At 44.7% G+C, this 26,102-nt stretch overlaps 1 protein-coding gene and 2 non-coding genes across 6 annotated transcripts in view; 1 reads left to right on the top strand and 2 right to left on the bottom strand.

Moving 5' to 3' along the window:
• The window catches only part of MLH1 (mutL homolog 1), a 51,693-nt gene that overhangs the window by 23,091 nt on the left and 2,500 nt on the right, over positions 1–26,102 (bottom strand). For all 4 annotated transcript variants that reach the window (XR_009542892.1, XR_009542893.1, XM_060162375.1 and 1 more), the window contains exons 3-13: positions 24,160–24,258; positions 20,018–20,091; positions 18,320–18,392; positions 17,099–17,190; positions 15,620–15,662; positions 15,391–15,479; positions 13,327–13,439; positions 10,486–10,579; positions 9,419–9,572; positions 3,426–3,802; positions 1,201–1,349 (exon numbers count right to left, since the gene is read on the bottom strand). Coding sequence is in view for 2 of the 4 variants with exons in the window: in XM_060162375.1 (XP_060018358.1) it covers positions 1,201–1,349; positions 3,426–3,802; positions 9,419–9,572; positions 10,486–10,579; positions 13,327–13,439; positions 15,391–15,479; positions 15,620–15,662; positions 17,099–17,190; positions 18,320–18,392; positions 20,018–20,091; positions 24,160–24,258 (1,357 nt within the window). In the remaining 2 variants the exon portion in view is untranslated. The remainder of the gene's footprint in view (positions 1–1,200; positions 1,350–3,425; positions 3,803–9,418; positions 9,573–10,485; positions 10,580–13,326; positions 13,440–15,390; positions 15,480–15,619; positions 15,663–17,098; positions 17,191–18,319; positions 18,393–20,017; positions 20,092–24,159; positions 24,259–26,102) is intronic.
• Positions 12,194–12,266, top strand: TRNAG-CCC (transfer RNA glycine (anticodon CCC)). The gene has a single exon. It is a non-coding gene; the product is annotated as a tRNA-Gly (tRNA).
• Positions 20,407–20,479, bottom strand: TRNAE-CUC (transfer RNA glutamic acid (anticodon CUC)). Its single transcript has one exon. It is a non-coding gene; the product is annotated as a tRNA-Glu (tRNA).

Raw genomic sequence — 26,102 nt, 5'->3', positions numbered from 1 at the left:
ACCACTGGACTGACAGGGGATTCCTCACTCATTTCTTTTAGAAGTCCAGGTTGTCATATTTTAAGATAACTTTCAACACTGCTATAAAATGTTAACTTGTTTAATCAAGAAATGGGTAATAGGGCTTCCCTGGTGGCGCAGTGGTTGAGAGTCCGCCTGCCGATGCAGGGGACATAGGTTCGTGCCCCGGTCCGGGAGGATCCCACATGCCGCGGAGCGGCTGGGCCCGTGAGCCATGGCCGCTGAGCCTGCACGTCCGGAGCCTGTGCTCCGCAACGGGAGAGGCCACAGCAGTGAGAGGCCCGTGTACTGCACAAAAAAAAAAAAAAAAAAAAAAAAAGAAAGAAATGTGTAGTAGATGAAAAATGGCAAGGCCAGGGCTAAACTGTGTAGACTCAAGTGCAGAGCCGCCCAGTGGAGCCCAGCAATGATGGCTCCACCTGGAGCACGACTGTAACTCATAACGTGGGGTCAGGACTGCTATTAGTCACTATCACACACCTCAGTCCCTGTGTCAGTTCATCCCTGAGAGGTGACGAGCCCCCTTCCATTACTAAAACCATAAAGTTAGTTTTGGAGTAATGGGGACTCAAATGGAGTTTTATACTCAGGTGTTCTGAAAGCTATTTCTGAGGGATTTTTCACTTTATCTTTAGGATATAAAAATATCTATTGACTCCTTACTCTGTACCAAGTGTTTTACTTACATTTTCTCTCTAACCAGCAAAATAATCTTCAAGCGTGAAATTAATCTCATTTTACAGATGAGGAAAAACTGAGTCACAGAAAAGTTAGGTCATGAGTCTAAGGTCACACAACAGAAGCAGTAGTGCCCAGATACAAACTAGGGCCCCCCAGAGCCTGTGCACTTTCAGCAACAGCACACCCAGGGCAGGCCGTGCTGCTTTTAGCTAAGACAGAAATCAAACTGAAGATTATTTAAATGACCACTTTACTCTGACTCCTCTGGTTTAACGAGAGTACCAATTAATTCTAACTAAAACCAGAGACTACTTTTTCCCTTCTCTCCCAGTTGAAAATTATTTTTCAGCTGCTGCTGCTGTGGGTTACTAAAGGAAGCGAGGTTTGTTCAGCACACTGCAGAGGCTGTCCCAACACAAACGCTTCCTGAACTTCCCAAACCTTCACATTAGCAGTTCTGGCCCTGGGAGTCGCAGGCAGCCCTCAGCACTTACGTACTCTCATGTCCCCGCTCACTGATTTCTTCCTGGAGACTCAGAATGCTGGTAAGGTTAATGATCCTTCTCCGGGGGGTACAAGCTGCTGTCATTTCCTTTTGGGATGCATCCTCCACCATTTCCAAATCAGAGCCTTCCCGATGTCTCTTTCTGCAAAGTAAACGAGGAACTGGCAGCTCATAACTATCTTAAAAAAACTGTTTCAAACTCAGTCAAATTTTGTGCCTTGCATTTTGGAGAAGGGAGCAGCTTCTCTGTGCCAGCTCTCCACATCTGGGGAGGGCTCCCTGTGCTGGAGGCGGCCAGCCAGATCAGGATGTCCTCCCAGATACTGCTTCTCTGACACCCCTCAAGCCTTATTAGTGGCCACTGCAGGCAGCAGGGTTTTGGAGTCTGGCTCAGCCCGGAGACGTGCAGGGTCTCGATCAAGTGCGCTGACCTCACCACATCTCATTCATTCAGCCCTCCATCCATCCGTCCATCGGGCACTGTTATAGTACCAACCTCACACAGCCATGACAAAGTGCCTGCCCTCACCATGCTACCTTTCTAGTGGGAGAGTCAAACAGCAACCGAAGAAAGATCATTTTAAGTAGCAACAAATACTGTGAGGAAAATAAAACAAAGTAACAGAATGAAGGGGAAGCAAGAGAACTTTAGATTAAATGGACAAAGAAGGTCTCTGGTAAGAGGCGACATCCGAGTTGAGACCTGGGTGACAAGAAGCCGGAGAGTTCCTGCACCGAGGCACCAGCAAGAGCAAAGGGGTGAGAGCTCAGGGAGGTCGGGTCGGCACTGGAGCAGCGTGGCCAAAGCGCCACGAAGGGGAGGAGAGTGATGAGCTGGGGGCGGGCAGGCTGGTTTCACCCCAAGTGCCGCGGGAAGCACTGGTTTTCAGCAAGGAGTGAGACACCCTGGTTCCTGGTTCAGAAAGATTCCTCTGCTGTGTGGTAAATGGCTCGCAGCATTAAGTCCCCAAGTGATAAACAGAAATGTCACACTTCCCAGCAGGGCTGTTAAGAGCATTAACTGAGATAATGCATATTAAGTATCTGGCACACAGTGGATGCTCAGTGAACGTTAGCATCCTTTATTATTCTCTGAAAACAAATCCTTAGAAGCCATCTCCCTAGACTGACTTGGAAGTGAGCAAACCAGAGTTAAAAAACTCACCCAAGTTCCACTGGGCAATCAGAGCCAGGGTTTCAGTGGTCAGACACCAGGGGGATGTGCGGCCTCAGGCAAAGGACTTCACCCTGAGCTCCAGGGTCAGTACCCGCACACACTGAATAAGGAACATCCACCTTACAGATGTCAGTGAGATGTCCTTGAAGCACCCACAGAGTGTACACTGAAGATGCTCAAAATTAACTGACAGTCATTAGTACGGCTGTTCCTGCCCCCTCTCTCTAGCTCTCGTTCACCACTAGCTCATGCACTTCAGGGAGTTTCATAATTTGAACTGAGAAACTGTTCTTCTGAAAGGAGTGAAAGCAGCTTGCAGTAGGATGGAAGAATCCTCCAGATATTTTAGGCCCCACTTTCCAGCCACCTCTGCTGTTGAGGCTTTATCAAAATTCAATACTAAAATTAAAGGATAGATCTTCTGATTTTTTTTTTCTGATGTGTTTTTAAATAATGTTTGGAATCACGGACATTTAAGATATTTCAAAGGCCACTGTGATGGGTGACTCTAAAGCCATGGTCAAAGGCCAACAGTAGACCAGGCCAAAGCACCAACCCATTGGAGGGAGAGGGCAAATCAGGGAGAGAAGATGCAAGGGGTTTGTGACAGTCCAAGTTAGAAGGTAGTTTCATTAAAGAACGAAGGAGGACTTCCCTGGTGGCGCAGTGGTTAAGAATCCACCTGCCAACACAGGGGACACGGGTTTGAGCCCTGGTCTGGGAAGATCCCACATGCCGCGGAGCAACTAAGCCCGTGCGCCTCAACTACTGAGCCTGTGCTCTAGAGCCCGCGTGCCACAACTACTGAAGCCTGCATGCCTAGAGCCCGTGCTCCACAACAAGAGAAGCCACCGCAATAAGAAGCCCGCGCACCGCAACAAAGAGTAGCCCCTGCTCACAGTAACTAGAGAAAGCCTGCGCGCAGCAACAAAGACCCAATGCAGCCAAAAATAAAGTAAATAAAATAAATTTTTAAAAATAGTTTAAAATAATAATGATAATAACGAAGGAGGCAAGCTGTGCTTTCCCACAAGGCCATACCTGGGGTTCTCAGGGCTGGAAGAGGGCCCTCTCTTCTCTGACGAGTCTGCAGTCCTCTTTGCTGCATCCTCCTCCAAGCCCTGATTCTTGGCAGCCACTTCAGCAGGAGCTGAGAGTTCAAGCATTTCCTCATCCTGCTGCCTGGCCCCGCTACTAGAAGCAGCTGTCCTGTCCTCTACGACAACAGCCTGGGGCTGACTGGATAGGGCCTTGCTCACAGGCTGCACGAAGGCATCGAGTTTCTGTTCCCGGCAATCTGTGCGGACCATCTGGTGGGCATACACCTTGTCGCCACTTCCAGCAGTAGATGAGAGGGTCACACCTGTTGTGGATTTAACCACTTCCCCAGAGGGGCCAGTAAGACCTGGTAGTAAAGTCTGTGTCAAAAAAGACGACAGCGGGAAGAGTCAGTGTATGAAGGACAGAAGCACAGGTCCCAAAATGGAGTAAAAGCTAGAACCAGGTATATCATTACAGAATTATTATAGAAGCAATTCTGACCAAAACTTGAAGTATGAAATTAAAAATACACAAATATAAAATTCAGCTAAATCCTTATAATTTAAAAACTGGTTTGAGGGCTTTCCTGGTGACGGAGTGGTTAAGAATCCACCTGCCAATGCAGGGGACACGGGTTTGGGTCCTGGTCCGGGAAGATCCCACAAGCAATGGAGCAACTAAGCCCATGCACTGCAACTACTGAGCCTGCGCTCTAGAGCCCATTAGCCACAAGTATTGAGCCCACGTGCCACAACTACTGAAGTCCGCGTGCCTAGAGCCCATGCTCCACAACAAGAGAAGCCACTGCAATGAGAAGCCTGTGCACCGCAACAAAGAATAGCCCCCGCTCACCGCAACTAGAGAAAGCCCGCACGCAGCAATGAAGACCCAATGCAGCCAAAAATAAAATAAATTTATCAAAATAACCCTTAAAAAATAAAATAAAAACTGGTTTGATATAAAAATACTAGTGTAAAACTCTCATATTTTTGTCTACTTTTTATTTTTTTGCTGCCATAAGAGATTTTTTTTATTGTGGTAAAGTATACATAACATAAAATTTATCATTTAACCATTTTCAAGTGTACAGTCCTGTGGCATTAAGTACATTCACACTGTCGTGCAACCATCACCAACATCCACCCTCCCAAACGGAAACTCTCTACCCATTAAACAGTAACTCCCCATTCTCCCCTCCCCTCTAGCTCTGGCAACTACCTTCCTACTGACTATTTTTAAATATACATATTTCCTAGGTCTGTCCACTGGAAAGGCCTGAAATCAATGACCACCCGGTAGCAATGAGGTCCCCCAATCCCAGATTATAGTGTCTAAATGCCATTCCCCACTAAAATAAACCAGAGTTCCTTGGAAAAGTGGCCAATTCCAGGGCATGGGCTGGGAAAGTACAGAGTGAGCCTACAAACATCCTGTCTCACCAGGCACAAGGAAACTATCAAAAACTCATGGAATTGGGTCAAAAGGACAAGAGCCCCAGCCTGAATGGGCTTCTGCTGGCCAAAGATGGAATAATTTGACTACAACTGATTGAATTATGATGCTTGTTAACAACTATGACAAAATACTAAAAGAGAAAGAGAGAAAAATGGAGAAGCGAAAGAGGGAGGGAGAAAGGGAGAGACAGAAAAAAGTCATTAAATGTTACTGGACATTGCTAGGACACCAACCCATTTCCCTGCAAATTGATCATCAAAGGCATAGAACTCAGCATTTATCCTTACTTTCTGGTATGAACTGTATTTCAGGATAACCTGTTAGCTCTAACAAATGAGTGAAAATTATTCTGTACAGAAAATTATAGCTTATTAATAAAGAAGAAATGATAAAATCAGAAAATCATAATCTTGCAATCCTAATGAAATAACTGATGCAGGCAATGGTCATCAATGAATGGTGAAACCTTTAAGCTAATCACTAATAGTGAACTTCATGGTGAAGGAATCAGGCTGTCACCAGCTAAGCCTGCTGAGAAATCCTAACACCAGGATGATAGAACAAGCCATCACACGCCTCCTGCTGGGATTCGATAGAAAGTACATGGCAGGGGCTTCCCTGGTGGCGCAGTGGTTAAGTATCTGCCTGCCAATGCAGGGGACACGGGTTCGAGCCCTAGTCCGGGAAGATCCCACATGCCACGGAGCAACTAAGTCCGTGCACCACAACGACTGAGCCTGTGCTCTAGAGCCCGCAAGCCACAACTGAGCCCACGTGCCACAACTACTGAGCCTGTGTGCCACAACTACTGAGCCTGCGCACCTAGAGGCCGTGCTCCACAACAAGAGAAGCCACCACGATGAGAAGGCTGCGCGCTGCAACAGAGTAGCCCCCGCTCGCTGCAACTAGAGAAAGCCCATGTGCAGCAATGAAGACTCAATGCAGCCATAATAAATATTTTTTTTAAAGTACATGGCATCATCTATCACAAATTCTTGCAAACATTTTTTTAATCTGAATATAATCATACCTCTAGATCTAATTTTCAGTTTATAGGAAATATGGAGGATTGAAACAAATTAAAGGACACTAAGAAGAAGCAATCGGCTAACCCAAAATGTGCATTTTTCTACAGGACACCTTCAAAATAAGCTAAAAAGAACTATAACCAAAAAAGGTAGGGTGATCTTTCTAGTTTCAAAGAGACATAACCAAATATAATGAGTGGAACTTGACTGGATACAGATTTGAACAAAGCTATTTTTTTTTTTTTTAGCCGTGCCACATGGCTTGCAGGATCTTAGTTCTGTGACCAGGGATCGAACCTGGGCCCATGGCAGTGAAAGCAACGAGTCCTAACCACTGGAGCGCCAGGGAATTCCGGAACAAAGCTACTTTTATAAAAAGATCTTTTTTTGAGCAATTAGGGTATTTGAACACAGACTGGATGTGAAATGGTATTATTACTATTAATTATATTAGGTGTAAAAGGACATTGTGATTGTATAAGAAAAAAAATGTTTTTAGATGCATAATGCAGTACTAGGGGAAAAATAAGTGCCTGGAATCTGCTTTAAAATACTCCTCCCCAGGGACTTCCCCAGTGGTCCGGTGGTAAAGAATCCGCCTTCCAATGCAGGGGACTCGGGTTTGATCCCCACTCAGGGAACTAAGATCCCACATGCCATGGGCAACTAAGCCCACGCACACAACTACTGAGCCCGTGCACTTCAACTAGAGAGAGAAAACCCACATGCCACAACTAGAGAGAAGCCCGAGTACTGCAATGAAGATCCCGGGTGTCGCAACTAAGACCCAATGCAGCCAAAGAAATAAATAATAAAAATTAAGAATTAATTAAAAAACACTCCTCCCCATCCCCCACCCTCAAGTGGGAGAGGGAGAGAGAAAACAAGATGGCCAAGTGTTGATGATCTGTTGAAACTGGGTGATAGGTACATGGAGATTTGCTGTATTACCTGCTTTTCTGTGTGTTTAGAAAGATTCAGTAATAAAGAGTTAAATAATAAAAAGTTACAGTAGCAACTCTGCTCAAAAAGGAAAAAGTCTCCTGGCACAGTTTGAAAAGGCCTTGCGATGCACTTACTTCATCTGCCTGTGCAATTTCCACAGGTGGATTTTGGGAGGCAGAAAGTAACATAACTACTCAGTAATTTTAAAGTCCTGAAAAGTGAAATACCTTGTCCCATATGACAGAGTCGGAACAAACTGCAAGAGCCGCCAGGGTTCCCGATTTCCATACCAAATGGCCTCACAGCAAACCAGGGCTCTTGCTGTACTGGCCCCTGGAGTAGAGTGCAAGGCACAAGCTGGGGAGCAGGACGAAGGCGACCCACAGCCAGAAGGTCAGGAGCCAGGGCAACCTGCTGTTGGCAGGGCAAGAAGGTGTTCTGATGACCCCACAGGAGCAGGGGCAATCTGAGTTTGGAGCCCTCCACGCAGAGCAATGCACCAACAGAGGGAGGCCCTCTGATCCAGAAACCCACCTTCCTTCTAAAGACATGCTGGTCAGGACCATGCAGAGTTCTTTTGGGAAATAAAATGTAATCTAACTAAATGAATCTGCCTCATGCAAGATGAGACAAAGAGGGAAACTGAGAGGTTCTTTTCCCAGTGGAGCGACAGACTCCTCCTGGATCTCTGGTGAACCCCTTCCTCTGGGTCTCTCCCCCAACTCCCCACCAGCCAACCTATGTCCAGATGCTGGCAATTCCAGATTTTTAACTATTAGTGAATGGAGCCACGTCCTCTGCTCAGACCCCCTCCCCACTTGTCCCAAGTCGCTGTGGATTTCCATCCACTCTCCAGGCCACAGCCAGAGAGCTCTTCATAAAATGCAAACCAGATCCCATCAATTCCCATCAAGTCAAGGTCTAAACTCCTTAACTTACTGATAAAAACCTCTCGATCTGGCCTGAATTCTGCGGTGAGTGTAGGCCTTCAACACGCAGACTCCGCGTTGCTTAACCCCAGCTGCACATGCCAGCACCCAGCAAAGCTTTTGAAAACTACTGATGCCCAGTCCCCACCCCCTGAGATTGATTTATTGGTTTGGGGAGGGCCCAGGTATTATCTAAACGGTTCCCAGGTGATTCTAATGGCAGCCAGCATAGAGAACACTGACTCAGCACGTTGAGCGTTCAGATCCTTAACACCTGTTCTCTTGCACCGCCCCCCACCCCTCCCCGAGGCCTGTTATCCTCATCCTTTCCTCGGCCAGAAAAGCCCTGTGCACTCCTCGTCCCCTTCTGCCCACCTAATTCCTTCTCAGCCTTGGGGGCCCAGGCTCCATATCCCTTCTTTCACATCTCTGAGGCCCAAGCCCAGGACAGGAGCCCCCTCCTCCCTCCTCCCAAGTCTCTGTTTTTCTCTCTTGTGGGATGGGGACTCGAGGAGAGGAGACCGTACCCAGCAGCACCTTGCCCATGGGGGAGCCTCAGCACATATTTGGGGAGGGAGCAGTAAAGGGGGCTGAGCAACAATGACGGATGAAAACCACCTGCCAGTTATGGAGCCCCCCCGTGCAGCTCCTGTTCCAACGGCTCACACACACCCCACCCTCAGCTCCAGCAACCTCTAGGCGTGCGGGCCCCAGGGCTGCCCCAAGTGCGTTCATTTCACTGCTGGTCTCCCACCTAGGTTCTTTCCAGGTGGTAACTGTGAATACTCTTATGGGAAGCACTCATCTGCTTGGTCACTCTGAAAGTTTTCTGAGAAGCAGGGCTCACAGAAGCCTGCTCTCTGCTTGCAGGATCCAGTGTAATTTAACAGGGAAAATGTTTCCTTTTCTGTAGTTTTGGTGTCTGCTGTGCTTCTGATGAATCCATCAGAACCCATCCTCACTATGAATACAGTACAGGACTGCCCAGAAATGATGTCATCTCAGAACTGGGACAGGACACTAGAGATCATATTACCAACCCACTATTTTACAGATGGGAAAACTGAGGCCCCAGAGAGGGGGAGCAGTTTATAATCAAAGCACTTAGAACCTGGATAATTGTAATAAGATGAACGGCTGGACATTTTCCATCTGCTGTTCACCAACCACTTGTAAACTTCCTTGAAAGTGGGGGTGACCACTTCCACCTTTACTGAGGGGGACATGGAGGCCAGGGAAGGTTAGTCACACAGCAGTAACCCAGGTCTGACACGAGAGGCCCCGTCCTTCCCCTGCCTCTCCAGAGCCTGGCCCCTGCACTCTGCCCTAGGTATGTGGAATCAGCCTCCTCTGAACGTCTCCAGTGGAGAACGCAGGGGAGCGGCGCCCTACTCTGTTTCAGACAGCTCATTTTCCTAGGAAGGCAGTCTAAGGTCAGAAGGAGGCAGAGAGAAGAACTCAGGGCTTGACTCCAGGCCCAGGAATAACACCACAAAACCTTTACAGTTGGGTTCAAAGAAGGAAATGCTGCTGAAGGAAAGTCCTAAAGCAACCGTCAAAAACCTGGGCTCTCGTGTGACAGGGCACATATAAGGTGGCAAAAGCACCAGAGAAAGAGCTGGGTGAAGCGCCCCACCTGGGTGAAATAGGTCCTGGAGGCGTTGGAGCCCAGGAGCCTGCTCTCAACGTGCTGCTGCACCCGCTCCAGGATGCTGTCCTCGTGCAGGAAGTGAACTTCGTGCTTCGTGGGGTGCACGTTGACATCCACATTCTGGGGGCTGATTTCTAAACTGGCAGGAAAAAAGAAAACAGTTGCCTCACATGGTGAAGAATGGGGGCGGGCAGTTCACTCACGATGTATGTGGTGGGTGGAAGACTTGAGGCCGAATGACACAGCGGTTAAGACTTCAAGGTCAAGTCTGGGTGACCTGGGTTCAAATGCTGACTCTGCTACTTGAGAGCTGAGTGGCTGTGGGTAAGTTACAGCATCTTTCTATGCCTGTTTCCTCACTTGTGAACTGGACATAACACATGGTGGGGATTAAACTCGTGTAAAGCACTTTGCATGTACATGGCATGTTTATCATGCGTCAGCTGTTATTATCACCTCTCCAGAACTAGTGGAATTTCTCATTACATAACCCAGGGCCAAGGCACTTAACTTCTCTGGACTGGTTCCCCCATCTGTAACCATGAACCTGTCCCTATTTAGTGCTCAGTATTACATGGAGGTCAAAACAGTATATGTGAGAGAACTTTCTAACATTAAAATGTAATACAAAAGTCAGTTTAGAGGCTGTGCCAGCTATCACCTTATTGCCTCAGGCCAAATTCACCACTCACTGCTGGAGCGTTGTAGTGTGGATCTTTGTAGGTAGAGGGCACTGGACAGACCCTGGAGAAGGAAGCGTTTCTCTGCCAGGTTCGGGCAGGTTCCTCCTGGTGCAGGGGCAAGACCTTATTCACCTTTGTTTCACTAACACACTGCCTGGCACAAGGGAGCCTCTCAGTGGGATTCTGCAGGAGTGAATAAAGGAAAACTGTGCCCTTTACCTGTGAAAAGGGAAAGAACAACCTGTGCCACTGGGGTATGGGATTCACTCTGACCAGGCTAATTAGCAAGTCCATCTCTTTCAAAGAGGACCGCTGGACAGAATTACTCTTCCTTGTGAGTCTTGGGTAAGGAGTTCAGAGCTGCATTACCTGAGGTACAGGAACGGGTGTGTGTTTTTGGGCAAATATGCTGCATACACCGTTTCTATGGCTTTTCTTAAGGAAGTTGACTCTACCAGACGATCTAGAAAATAAACGTAATTAGCTCAAATCTGTCCCAAGGGGTGAGGTGACAGGTGCACACCTATACTATGCCATGACATCAGCTCAGGAAGAACACCTCTGGGGTGACATCCACATCAGCCCCCTTTACCATTATGACTCCTCAGCATCTCACTGTGGGATTGGGGCTCTCCTCTCACCCGAGTAGCAGGAATACAATGGGGCAGTCAATTCTGCCTCCCCACTCCCTTCCCCCTGCCAGTCCAGGTGGACCACATGCCCTTGCTCAGAATTTCATTCTGCAAATACATCGTGGGGACCTACCACACGTGCCACAAGTTGGGAAACAAACTCTGGTAAATAAACCTAATTCCAACTCCCAGTGGTAAGGACCACAGGGGAGGGAGTGGCTACCTCTGCTCAGGGACCTCCAACAGTGGGGGAGCCAAAAGGAGTACTTAAGGTTAAGACTGTGTTTTCCAGGCATTTCAGGTGGTAGAAATATCTGAATGCACGTTGGAGGTAATTTAGGAAATGAGGCAGGCTTGAGGGGGTGGAAACAATAAAAGCTGGGAGAGATAAGACTAAAATCAGGAGAGATAAGACTAAAATCAGGGCATTGGCAGGTGGATTCTTAACCACTGCACCACCAGGGGACACACGTTCGAGCCCTGGTCCCGGAAGATCCCACATGCCATGGAGCAACTAAGCCAGTGCTCCAAAACTACTGAGCCTGCGCTCTAGAGCCCGTGCGCCACAAATAACTGAGCCCACGTGCCACAACAACTGAAGCCCACGCGCCTAGAGTCCGTGCTCCACAACAAGAGAAGCCACCACAATGAGAAGCCTGCATGCCGCAACTAGAGAAAGCCCATGTGCAACAACAAAGGCCCAATGCAGCCAAAGATAGAATAAATTTTTTTTAAAAAGGAGCTGCTTTCAAAAAAAAGACTAAAATCAGAGGAAGATCTTCATACAACACAGCTCTCTTTTCTCCTCAGACCGATGACCTGCTGATGACCTGCTGTCCTGTGTTGGTGGAGCCAAGGATATGCCACATCTTTTTATTTCCAATGAGAAGACCGGCCGTGATCTTAGCAATGAGGAGACTATTATTCTGAGTGCTCACTACATCACCCACAGCTGCCTCAATAATGCTGCTGTACTGTGTAATCTGACAAAAGGACAGCTGGAGCCCCTCAGCTGAGATTTCTGATCTTGAGATATGCCTAAGGCGTGTTCTTTGTCCCTGCCACCTGAGCGAGCCTGTCCAGTGTGTAGATAAGTGAATGACACACATAAGAGTCTGAACTAACCTCTAAAAAGTCTACAAATAACAAATGCTGGAGAGGGTGTGGCGAAAAGGGAACCCTCCTACACTGTTGGTGAGAATGTAAATCGATACAGCCACTATGAAGAACAGTATGGAGGTTCCTTAAAAAACTAAAAATAGAATTACCATATGATCCAACAATCCCACTCCTGGGCATATATCCGGAAAAGAAGAAAACTCTAACTCAAAAAGGTATATGCACTCCAACATTCACAGCAGCACTATTTATAACAGCAAAGACATGGAAGCAACCTAAATGTCCATCAACAGATGAGTGAATTAAGAAAATGTGGTTTAGGGACTTCCCTGGTGGTCCAGTGGCTAAGACTCTGCACTCCCAATGCAGGGGGCCCAGGTTCAATCCCTGGTCAGGGAACTAGATCCCACATGCTGCAACTAAGACCCAGCACAGCCAAATAAATAAATATTTTTTTTTTAAAAAAAAAGAAAATGTGGTGTATATATGTATATACACAATATTACTCAATCATAAAAAAGAATGAAATACTGCCATTCGCAGCAACACAGATGGACCTAGAAATTACCATACTAAGTGAAGTCAGAGAAAGACAAATATTATATGATATCACTTACATGTGGAATCTAAAAAATAATACAAATGCACTTATTTACAAAACAGAAAGACTCACAGACAGAAAACAAACTTATGGTTACCAATGGGGAAAGTGGGGAGATGAATAGGAGCATGGGATTAACCAATACACACCACTATATATAAAACAAACAACAAGGATTTACTGTATAGCACAGGGAACTATATTCAGTATCTTGTAATAACCTATAACGAAAAAGAATCTGAAAATATATATATAGACGTGTAACTGATTCACTTTGCTGTGTACCTAAAACTAATACAATACTGTAAACCAACTATACTACTTCTTTTTTTGGGGGGCAGCTACACGCAGCTTGCAGGATCTTAGTTCCCCAACCAGGGACTGAACCCAGGCCATGGCAGTGAAAGCGCTGAGTCCTAACCACTAGACCGCCAGGGAACTCCCAATCAACTATAGTTCAATTAAAAAAAACAAATACTGCCTGCACCTGAGATACCCCCTCCCTGTATCCTGCTGTGCAATTTCCAATGGTGGGCCTTGATATAAGGAGAGAACAAAGATCTGCCCAGGGCCTGCTGGTAAAGGCTCTGAGGCCAGCAGGCGAGCAGGCTGAACTGGCTCCCAGGGGCCTGGGATGCCGTCTCCTGGGCGCCCTCTCACAGGCAAGAACCAGACTCCCCAACTGTCAGCCAACAATGAGCACATGTGAGAGGGCTGAGCAGACTAAGGGCAGAAATTAAACCACATTTCGGCATGAGGTTTTCCTGGGTGTAATCAAACCTGTCCACGAGGAATTTTTCCATGGCCCCCTAAGGTTCCCTGTGGATAGATTTCCCCACGTGGCTCTTTCTCACTTACGATTGATGAAGAGTAAGAAGATGCACTTCTTCACCGAGTAGTTTGCATTGGATATGTAGCCATTCATTTTGAAGGCGAGGGTTTTATCCTCACACCCAACTTCTATCAATTCTCTAATTGGAAAAGAGAAATTTTGAGGCTTTGGAAAAAAAATGGAAAATTCAAACTTTCTAAAGAATCAGAGTTGGAAAAATCAGGGCTCCTTCCCATAAATTGACTGCCAAATGTGGACCCCTGTGACTTGGTTCATTGAGATCCCCGGGGCCCGCCCATTCATCCATCTGTCCACCCATCCACCCACCTACCCACCTAGCTAGTGTTTTCAAGCACTTATGTTACATGCCAAGCGTCACCGTCACTGCTAGGACACAGCAAGTCCAGGCTCTGAGACCTTATTTTGCCGAAGCTTTTATGTATCTTAGTAACTAAGTCCCAAAGATGAGATTCCAAAGAACTCATCTCTGCTGAATCCCTCACTCTGCTGATGGGCACCACGACGGGGCTCCTGTGTGGTGCTCCCCAGAGTGTGTTTATGGGGAGGGGAGGCTAATAGGTGAAAGGAGGTTCTCCCACAAGCCACACTCATTTCTGCCTGAGGGCCTCGCAAGTGCTGGTCCCTCTGCCTGGAAAGCTCCCACTGCTAGCTAATTAATTCCTCCTTATCCCCTGTAACTCGGGGACCACTTTCTCAAAGAGCCTTCTATGACAATCCCTCTCCCCAACCACAGGAGATTCCCCCACCTTATACTTTTCCTTTGAGGCATATAGCACAGTCACTAATGAGTGGAATAATTATTTCCTGTGTCTTTCCAACTAGAATATGAGTCCTCTGAGGGCAAGAATCCTTTCTGCTTTATTCCCTACTGAATATCTCTACCACACAGCACAGCACCCAGCAAGGAGCACTTGCTCATTAAGCACTTGCTGGATGGATGGAGGATGCTTTGCAGGCAGTGGTGTGTGCTCCCAATCTGAGTAGAGGGCACAGCTCGCCTTTCTTCCACCACACGGTGAACCATCAAATCCTCTCTTCCCCAAAAAAGAGGCTGGTGTTCTGGAAACATATTTTGGGAACTGCTGCTCTCTTACAGCCCCTAGGAATTTCATAACAACTAATTCTGAGTCTTAAAATTTTGTCAATGAGCTCTTAAAAGTTTCACTGTACAACACAGCTCTCTTTTTGCTCTGGGAGCACAGCTAAGAAAACAATTCCTTAATACTTAATTAGTAAGAAAAGGGTAATTAAAAGCAAATTGACTGTTCCCTAGCTAGGAACATGGTTTTATTCCAAGAGTGAGTAATTTGTCCTTCAAAGTAGAAAACTGAGTTCTAGGACTATTGCTCCTGCTTTTAAGATTATTGGAAAAAGTGAAGTCAGGGGCTATCTAGTTCATCTGTGTACCCCCAGCATCTGGTGCACACCTGGCATATAGAAGGCTCTTAGTATTTTTCCCCTCAGATTATGACACAGGCACTTTGGGCTTTGCAAAGTCCTGAGATTTAGCTATGGGTCTGTGATGGAAACAGTGGTTTTCACCCACAGAAGGGAGTGCCACGGAAAATCTATAATAATACAAGCAGTTTTCCTGCTTAGGCTTTCCGTGACAAGATTTGGTGACACAAAACTGCTTGTCCCCAGACAGGAAAGTGTTTAAGGGCAGAAACATTTTATTTGTCTTTATATCCTAACTTCTGACACAAAGACTGGAATATGGGAGGCAATTAATAAATGTTGAATGATAATAAATGCAATCCTAAAGTGATGATAATGAAAATACAAGGACAAGAGGGAGCACTGGAAGATGACAGAATTCTCCTATACTGGAGATATTTTGAAGACAGAGACCTAGAGAGAACACACTGATTCATAGCCAGAGCATCTAGGAGATGTCATGCACCCAAGAAGGGTTGATTCCATGAAATAATCTGAAACATGACACTAAGCCTGAAACATGAAAACAAGCCTGCATATTTGGTTAAAGCAAACTCTTAAGGCAGGTGTTAACAGATTCCAAAATAATGTGACGGAACGCAGATTTTTAAAAATATAAATTATCAACGTACCGGCTAACAGCATTTCCAAAAATGGAGCGAATGTTGTCCACAGTTGTGGCATTGGGCAGTGTCCTGACGTCGGCTACCGTCTCACCTTGCTGATAAACAGAACAGAAGATCCAACTTACTGTCTCACAGGGCTGACTGAAACACCATAACCTCGTCTCCATGGGCAACTATAAAAAAATCCTTTCTTCTTTTACAATACATAACCATCCCCTATAAATCAAGAACTTACTTTTTTAACCGAGAAACTAATGCCTGAATTGTGTATTGAATACCTGGCAGAGAAAAAAACAAAACAGTAAAAAAAGAGTGGTCAAATGCAGAGTACATGCCCCCTTTCAGTTAAACAAACTGGTGGAGTTAAGTAATCTAAACAAAGATATATACAAACAAAAATATCTTTAAATGTCATATTTTACCCACAGGAGAATAAGCCAACAGAGACGACATGAAGATATCAATGCTAAATGTGGCAGAATCGAATAAAAAACAAAAAACTTTGCTTCTATACGTTGCTGACTAGACTCAAGGATATTTCAATACAATCTCCTCCTTGCCTACAGTTTTATTTTCACAAACTCAAAAGATCTGGGTTGCCTCAAAGACATCTTGAGAATGTAGCCTGAACACCCCCTGCACTCTGCTGTTCTGTCTCAGAGTCCCCAACACACGCCCTCCCCACCCGCTTCTTCTCCCTTGAGGTCCTGTCCTAGTATCTCCCAGCCTTTTCTCGGTTGGGGACTCCTCCACCTACTCCTCCCACCATGGGCCCCAGGACCTGGAGGATTGTGTCTAGCCAAACGCACTATTCAGTAACAATTAGTTCACTTATCACACCTAGAACTAAAACAGCCAACCAGAACTCCTCTATTTCCAGGAGCTAATTGATATTGTGATACTGATTCATACGATTCCAGGGGAAAAAAAGCAAAAAACCTTCATGTGTCTGTTCCACTTTAATAGAGGTAAATGTTTTACTGATTTTAATTTTTGTAGCAGTACTGAGAAATAGTTAACACACTCAGTTACAATTCAAGGACACGCAGGCTCAGAGAGCCATGCTGGGGCCACTGTACTAGCCAGTTAAGTCAATCGTGGACATAACGTTTTCACCTGCCCTGAGTCCCTTCTCACTCTGTTAACAGGCCCTAGTCTTCCTTTGGGACACTACCTCTTCCCCATTTCACTTGATATATCCTTAGACTGCCAGTCAAGAAATCTTCTCCCCACAAATGTGGGCACACGATGGGGGGCCCAGGCTATGCCAGTAAGATGGACTCTCCTGGGAGACAGGCTCTTGAGCAGAGTCAGGAAAGGAATGAAAACAGTTGGAGCAGGGCCACTATATTAAATCCCTGAAGCTACCCTGCTTCTTGTTCTCCCCAAGGAGCAGCCGTCCACACACTTCTTTCCACTTGCTGAGTCACTCCTCGCCTTTCAATAAACGTCTTTTTGGCTCAAGTTAGTACAGTCAGTTTGTTTTGCCTGCCACCAAAGGACCCTCACTGATACAGAGACCAACTCCTGCTCTCTCCTGGGGACATGAAAGACAACCCAGAATTGGTGACTAAACCTTGACCAGAAACAATCTGTAGGCTAGTACTGCTGCTTACTATCTAGCTCAGCAACTGTTCTCAATTTCTAAGCAGCAGAACACATTCCTTTGGTGAGAGAGTGGTTCAGAGACCCCCGCCCAGATTTTGGACTGTACCTGCCGACAACTTCCAGAATTTTCCCATACTCTTCACTTGGATTTTTTAAAGCTTTCCTCCTCGTGGATATGTTGTAGAAAAGGTCCTCTACCTGAACAGAAGATTGATTTTTCTTGTAAACTCACAGAAATAGATGGAAATAAAGCTGGGTCTTAAGGCAGAGAATCCAACTACATTTATCACCAGCACAGTTCTAAGCATCAGGAGAGGCAGCAAGAGATGGGGCAGTCTTAACAAAAGAAAGAAGGGATATTTCACCTGCCTCCCGCTTTACTCACTGATTTCTCAGATAGGTACTGGGGGCTACCTCCATGTCAGGCTCTTTGCCTTGTGCTGGGAATAAGAAGACAAATGAAGCACAGTACTGCCCAGAATAGCACAAGATTTAGTGGGGCAAACATAAACTTATAAACAATTACAATACCACATGGCATTCAAACCTATTTTGCAAACTAAGAATAATTATCAGATCTTTTAGGGGTTATTGGAAATTACACTGTGGTCCCAGGTACAGGATTCCCCCTTAACACGCACTACGAAGTACACGTTCATTTTGGCCCCCACCCCCCACTCCACCTGCCTCATCAAGCCCAGGGCTCTGAACCTTCGAGGAGATGTGCTCTGGCTGGGGCTGAGGGTGGTAGGGTGGGATGTGTAACATGACAGTGGGGTGCTTTATGGGATCTCGGAACGGGAAGAGACCAAATGTGGCACCACAGAAATAAGGCAGTGTAACACTTTCTCCTAATTAATGATACAATCTGTTACTCAGAGCCCTTTGAGTGAGTGGCAGATATTCTTCGTTACATCCTTCCTTGATAGATGAGCAAAGTGACGTTAAGGGACATTAAACGACTTGCCTCTGGACACACAACCACTGAGTGGCAAGGCTAAGACTCTGACTCCTCAGCTGGAGCCAAGCTTAAGGTTCTTTCAATGCCAGCTACCCTGCCACAGAGTTCTGTGGTCTCAATAAAAGAAACTCCCAGCCTCTTAAAAAAAAAAAAAAAAAAAAAAAAAGGAGGCGGTGGGCAGGCTGCCATGCCACAAAAGTCAATAATTATTTCTCTTTCTTAGAGTGTGGTATCTTGGGGCTCCCATTAACTAGTAAATATTCATTTTTTTAATCCTTTGAGAACTCAAAGACAATTTTGTTTTTTACTTCAATATTTATATAAAGCTCTCTTTCAAAACTTTCCCCTCCCGTGCACCATTCTTACCGTGATCTGGGTCCCTTGATTGCCTGCACATGGTTTAGGTGGAGCTTTCAGCTTTCCATCTGAGTAATGTGCTCTATCAGAAAATATAAGAGATTACTGAGAGCTAACAAAAAAAAGAACAGACACTTACCCAAAGAGTAAAAAGGTAAATTACACAACAATAGATTAAAATATAGCCATGTTACAAATTGTCTTAGTTACCTGTTTCCTCTCTTTTTCCACTTCCATAACCATTCTAATTTGATACCAAAGGAGGGGGGAAAAATCCATTTTTTGGTTTGTTTGTTTTTTTTGGCAAATATTGCTTTTTAGTTCCTGAGTTCTGGGCTACAAACAATAGTTTTGCCATTGCCTAAGATGACTGTAAAATTTTTTTCAATGATTCTGCAATCATTTATTTGAGGGGCTACCATGCTATCAGGCCTGTAAACGCCCTGTAATAAAGGCAGGCCTTTGGAGGTTCTTGATTTAGTGAGGGGACAGACTTTTCCCTTAAGTGTAGAACAAGGTGCTAAGTGATCCAGAGTAGGAAAACATTTAGCCTGGGGTGGGAATGGGGGAAGTGTCACAGAAGAGATGACAATTCACCTGGACTCTGAAGCAGTATAATCTCAGGTGGAGAGAACAGGGAAGACCATCCAGGAGGGGGAAAACATAAACAAAAGCAAAGAAGCTTTAGAATATGCAGCAGCTGAGGATGTGTGGAGGGGAGAGGCTGGAAAGATGGACTGAGTGCATTGGGAGGATGCTAGTTGCTATGACAATGACTCGATTTCATCCTGCCACAGAAGGAGAGCTACTAGAGGTCCCAAGCAGGGGCATAGCACCCCAGAGGCAAAGAAATGGAACCTGTGTCCCAGACTATTTCAGAAGACATTCACTCACAAGTGGCTCCCCAGTTTGTCAGAAGGGATTCTAATCATATCAGCCCAGCTAGGTCCTAGGGCTGTTACAATTTGCATCGAGTAAACCCGCTCTAGCACCAGTGCTGCAGACTCTGAAATGTTCCATCTTCCATTACTGCACACACTCAACTGTTAAAGAGGGCTGAGAAACAGGCAGAACTGCCCTTTGTTGAAGCTATTTTCTATATAAACTAACAATCTGTATGATAAAAAAAAAATTCTGTTTTTTGGCGTGAATTAGACACTCAATACCCATCTTTCACTAGGGAATGGCCAGTGCTTATGAAAACAAAGGTGTGATTTTGATTCCCTGAATCCCCTTTCTGTTCTGTTCCAAGGTCATTCAACAGCCTCTGAAAACTGTGCCAACATAAAAGACAGCCAGTGGCCACCTGTGGGAAGGTGCGGCGGGGGGCTCAGAGCAGCTAAGGAACCAGGATCCTTCAGCACCCCAGCCATGGCCCCATAATCAGGCCAAAGGGACATCCTGCCAAAGGGCAAAGGGGCAGAATGACATCACAGCTCCCACGGACTCAGAATTCCTCTGTGTAACAGACACCTTGCTAGGCACTTGTAATCTGTTACCTCGTAGCTTTCACGAGTCCATAAAGTAAGATTATTACCTATGATGATCCCTGTGGATTATCAACTAATCCAAAGGCAGGAAAGAAAAGTTACCCAAGATCTAGGCCAAAAAAGATAACACTGGTGTTCAGATAGGATTACTTTGAGATGCAGACAAAAAGCACATTTCAGGATGAATTTATACACATAGCAGAGGACAGCACTATACCTGTATGCACACTTCCCGTCAGCTGTTTTGGTTGTAATGCTGACGTGAGCCACATGGCTTATGCTGGCCAAAGCCTAAGGAAAAAAAGGAAATGAAATGAAAGAAAAACCCACTGCTGGTTCACCCCATCTCATCATTAATGGAGAAGTTATCTCAATTGCCTCTTCTGTTTTGTATTAACAAATGGCAACAATGAGCACTCTGCTCACTCGCTTTGATGATGCTCTTTGTAAAAAAAAAAAAAAAAAAAAGAAAGCTATTGAGTTGAATCTGTAGCATAATTACTAGAACAAGGGAAAAAAAATATATATATAAGTCCAAAAGGAAACACACCCAAGTATTTTTTTTTTTTTTTTTTGAGCCACACCGCACAGCTAGTAGGATCTTGGTTCCCCAGCCAGGGATTGAACCTGGGCCCTCAGCAGTGAGAGCACTGAGTCCTAACCACTGGACTACCAGGGAATTCCCCGCCCCCAAGCATTAACGTTAACCTTAGTAGCAACTGTGTTCAGGTGTAGAGTTTTAGGTGTATTTAATAGTCTCAATGATTTGTCTTCTAACAAGTTTAAAGCCTGCCTTCAGAAATGGATAATGGAAACACTGCAAATAGATAGTGCTGTATGCTATTATTCAAAACTGTTTTCTATAAGCAATTTTATGTTTAGAAATATAAATTTAGGGACTTCCCTGGTAGCATGGTGGTTAAGAATCCGCCTGCCAGTGCAGGGGACATGGTTTCGAGCCCTGGTCCGGCAGAATTCCACGTGCCGCCAAGCAACTAAACCCGTGCGCCACAACTACTGAGCTCTCCTACCACAACTACTGAAGCCCACATGCCTGGACCCCGTGCTCTGCAACAAGAGAAGCCCCCGCAACGGGAAGCCCAAGCACCGCAACGAAGAGCAGCCTCTGCTTGCTGCAACTAGAGAAAGCCTGTGCGCAGCAACGAGGACCCAACATAGCCAAAAATAAATAAAGTTTAAAAATAAAAGAAATATAAATTTAAAATTATGCAGGGACTTCCCTGGTGGTGCAGTGGTTAAGACTCCGTGCTCCCAATGCAAGGGGCCCGGGTTCGACCCCTGGTCAGGGAACTAGATTCCACATGCTGCAACCGAGATCTCACACCAGGCAATGAAGATCCCACATGCCGCAACTAATACCCAGCCCAGCCAAAAAATAAATAAATATTTTTTTAATTATGCAATTAAGACTAAACAAATTAAAAGAAAACAAAAGACCATTTTTTCCCCCTTAAAATCAGGATTGGTTTGCTAGCCCTTTGGAATCTGTATCTCCTTTCCCAAGGACACCATAGCATAAAAAAATGCAACCCAGGCACTGTGATGGGGTCTGTGTGACAGCATCTCAGGAGACAGTGAATACAGCTGTGGCAGACTCAGTTCATTAACAAGGACCATGGCTCAGGATCAGAGATTACCAGGTCCTAGCTGGATTTCCCTGGTGTATGTAATTGAGCTAATTTTCATCATTAAAAATGTAAATGATTTTGCAACCTGTGGTAAGGAAGGACATTAAATACATCCAAAACTACAATGCTACCCAACACCAGGAAAAGAAAGGGCCACTGGCAGATGGTCCTGCTTCTTCAGGGGCCTTTGTACCGGCACCGGAGCAAGAGGACAGGAACACAGACTCTGGAGTCAAACTGCCAGGGCTCAATTCCCCATTCTGCCACTTCCTAGCTGTGTGCCCTGGTCATGTTTCTTAAAGTCTGTCAGTTTCCTCGTATGTATGTAAAACATGGTAATAATAATAATAGAACCTACTCTATGGAGTTGTTAGGAGTGAAAGGGTTAATACACACAAAGGGCTGAGAACCATGGATGGCACACAGCAATCCTTCAATAAATCTTCCCTATTTAATTACAACCCCAAAGATACCCTACAGCTGGGCTAAGGCTCCAGGAGGCCATGCGCTTAGGAACTGACTCAGGAAGTTGCAAAGCCAGAATGAAACTGCTTTGCTAGGGTTGACCTGAGGCCTACTTAAAGTCAGGGGGGCCTCAGGGTACACAGTCTGATGTTGCCCCTACCTGGAACAACCTGGGGCTCACTGTGAGCCAGAGGGTGCTTGAGACTACCCGGATTTGATCTAAATTGCAGTGACTGGGTCACAGCTGCCTTTTAATTTAAAAAAATCAAATTGGGAATTCCTTGGTGGTCCAGTGGTTAGGACTCAGACGCTTTCATTGCCAGGGCCCAGGTTTGATCCCGGTTGGGGAACTAAGATCCCGCAAGGCGCTCAGAGAGGCCAAAAAATAAAAGAGAATAAAATAAACAGGTAAGTCAAATAAAAGTAAACTACATTCACATGATAAAAAATCCAAAAACTACAGAAAGGCCTAAAACGAAAAGTAATTGGCCCCATTCCCCTCCCCGACCCTGGCTCTCATTTCCCCCAAATAACTACTCCAAACAGTTTCTCTGGTACCTCAGAACCTGCGGAAAGGAATACAGCCCTGCCAACACCCGGATTTTAGCACAGTGAGACCCAGTGACACCTATTTCTCCTAACCTCCAGAACTGTAAGATTACAAATTTGTGTTGCTTTAAACCACGAAGGTTGTGATCATTTTGGGGGTCAGCAATAAGAAACTAATACAAACTACTTGAAAAGGATACATATTTTTACTCACGAATGTTATTTCTATAAATTTATCCCAAGGAAATAACTGAACAAAACACAATGTACATGAATATTCACCAGAGCATTAAACACGAAAAAAATGGCAAAGAGCATAAATGTTCAACAGGAAATTATATAAATAGACTGCAGTATGTACAAGTAATAGAACAGGGACTTCCCTGGTGGCGCAGTGGTTAAGAATCCGCCTGCCAATGCAGGGGACACGGGTTCGATCCCTGGTCCAGGAAGATTCCACATGCCGTGGAGCAACTAAGCCTGTGCACCACAACTACTGAGCCTGTGCTCTAGAGCCTGTGAGCCACAACTACTGAGCCCACGTGCCACAACTACTGAAGCCCATGCGTCTACAGCCCATGCTCCACAACAAGAGAAGCCACTGCAATGAGAAGCCTGCACACTGCAACGAAGAGCAGCCCCCACTCGCCGCAACAAAGACCCAATGCAGCCAAAAATAAGTAAGTTTATAAAAAAAAGAACAGTATGTAGCCATTACAATTTATGTTGCCCTACATATATTGAATAATATCTTTATATCCAGAGTATTGTCATAAAAATATAAGATACTATTTTTATCCATTTTCTATTTAATATATCCCTATGATACATCATATAATTTCATTCACAGCTATTTCAGAATATAACTTAAAAGGACTCAAAAAAAACTGATGAAACTATTTTTATACCAAGAAAATTAACAGTAATTTCTCCTTAATACCATCAAATAACCAATCTGTGTTCAAATATCTGTCTCAAAAAGATTTTAGTTTGTGCAAATCAGGATCCAACTAAGATCAATACATTGGAGCTGGTTCACATGCCTCTTAAATCCCTTCTAATCTATGCTTCTTCCTCCTTTCTTTACCTTTTTTCCCCCATACAGTTTACTTTACAGGAAACAAGTCTTTTATCATGTGATTTCCAGTCTCAGTACCATTTACCATGCTCCCTTGCTCCTTGTATTTTTCTGTATATGGGTACTTGGATCTAAGTATTGGTAAGATTCACATTTGATTTTGGACAAGAAACCTTGGTAGATAGTGCTATCTTCTTCCATCAAGAGACCTGGGGGGTCTCTGTAGATACAGTTTATGGTGTATTAAGTATTTATGGATAGGGAGGGTGGGAGGGAGGGAGATGCAAGAGGGACAAGATATGGGGATAAATGTATATGTATAGCTGATTCACTTTGTTATAAAGCAGAAATTAACACACCATTGTAAGGCAATTATACTCCAATAAAGATGTTAAAAAATAATTAAATAAAATAAAATAATTAATTAATTATTTTTAAAAAGTATTTATGAACAATTCTCAGTTTTGGAAAATTGAATCTAAGTTTGTTTAGATTCGCATATATTTAACACGTAAAAAGTATCATGTCTTATTGACCTGCTGAGAAACATATGCTGACAAATGGCAGAAATATCATCACAGGAGGATGTTTTACACATTTCTTCAATCCTCAGCTTACCTCACCCCGAAAGCCATAGGTAGAAATATGAGCTAGATCCTCAAAGGACTGCAGTTTACTTGTGGTGAACCTCTCACACACAATCTCCAGATCTTCTTTCTAGAAGGTGCAAAAAAATCAGTGAATAATTATGTTACTCATTTTTCCAAATCTTTTAATTTCCCTCTTCTTGATTGAATCCAGGAAGACATTCCTCTTGGGAGAAGAGTTCTAAATCAGCAGGAGCCTCCTCTCTGGACGTCCAGAACTCCACTCGGTCCTGCTGCTCCTTCTTCCTCTCTCGCCTCATTCCTCAGCCTCATTTGCTGCTTCTGTCTCATCTCCCCTGAGAGTGGATAATTCACAGTTCCATCCCTGGACCTCTGCTCTGTCTACACTCACTGTCTTGATGATATCACCCAGGCTCACAGATTTTACAAAAATCACTACTGTATTAGAAAACTTCTTTATTAAAAATCTATAGGTACATTTAATTGTAATAAAATATACATGACAAGATTTACCATTTTAACCCTCTTTAAGTGTACAGTTCTGTGGCATGAAATACATTCACATTGTTGTGCAACCATCACCAACATCCATGTCCAGAACTCTTTCATCTCCACAAACAAACTGTACCCATTAAACAAAACCTCTCAGGACTTCCCTGGTGGTCCAGTGGTTAGGGTTTCATGCTTCCATTGCAGGGGGCAAGGGTTCAATCCCTGGTCGGGGAACTAAGATGATCCCGCAGGCCATGTGGCGCAGGCCCCCAACCCCCTGGAAACCACCATTCTACTTTCTGATTCTATGCATTTAGCTACCCTAGGTACCTCATACAAGTGGAATCATATAGTATTTGTCCTTTTGTGACTGGCTAATTTCACTTAGCATACTGTCTTCAAGGTTCATCCACGTAGTAGCACTTGTCAAAATCTCACTCCTTTGTAAGGCTGAATAACATTTCATTGTATGTATCACATTTTGTTTATCCATTCATCTGTTGATACTTGGGTTGCCTCCACCTTTTGGTTATCATGAATATGTTGCTATGAACATGAGTGTGCAAATCTCTTCAAGGCCCTGCTTTCAACTCTTTTGGGTATATACCCAGAAGTGGAATTGCTGGGTCATACGGCAATTGTTTAATTGTTTTAAGGAACCACCATACCATTTTCCACAATGGCTGTACTATTTTACATTCCCACCAGCAACATACAAGAGTTCCAATTTCTCAACATCCTTGTCAATATTTTTAATTTTTATTGTAGTTGAAATATTTGGTTTTTATTAATTACTTAATTAATTATAACAGCCATCCTAGTGAATGTCAAGTGGTATCTCACTGCAATTTTTATTTGTAGTTCCCTAGTTACCAGTCATGTTGAGCTTCTCTTTATGTGAGTCTCATGGCTTTTAATACCATCAAAATGGAATACACCAAATTTTTATCTCTAGACTCATACATGTATCCAACTAACAGGCATCTTAAGTTCAACATACCCCAAAATGAATTTCTGATCTTCCCCCAAACCTGCTTGTTCCATAGCCTTCTCAAGAGTAAATGGCAACTCTTTTTTTTCTATTTGCACAGGCCAAAACCTTGAAGTCATTCTTGACTCCTCTTTTTCTTACTCCCTGTACAAGCAAATTCTGAGAGCTTTGGTCTTCATCATCAACCCAGAATCTCACTGCTTCTTACATCTCTGTCACAACCAAACCGGTCCTGTCCGGTCCTTCTATCCTGTCCTGCTACAGTCTATTTTCTGCATTGCAGACAAAAGAGTTCTTATAAAACTTGCCAAAGCATGTCACCTCTTTGCTCAAAACCCTCTAAAGAGTATCCCACCTCATCCAGAGTAAAAGCCAAATATTTTACAACATCCTACAAGGTCCTACATGCTCAGCCTGGTTATCCTTCAGACCTCATTTCCTTTTAGGCTTCCACTCCCTCCACCACCAAT

This window comes from Lagenorhynchus albirostris, chromosome 10, assembly GCF_949774975.1.
Source record: "Lagenorhynchus albirostris chromosome 10, mLagAlb1.1, whole genome shotgun sequence".
NCBI classification, from domain to species: Eukaryota; Metazoa; Chordata; class Mammalia; order Artiodactyla; family Delphinidae; genus Lagenorhynchus; species Lagenorhynchus albirostris.
The sequence above is the reverse complement of the archived record's forward strand: the minus strand, read 5'-3'. Positions and strand labels throughout refer to the sequence as shown.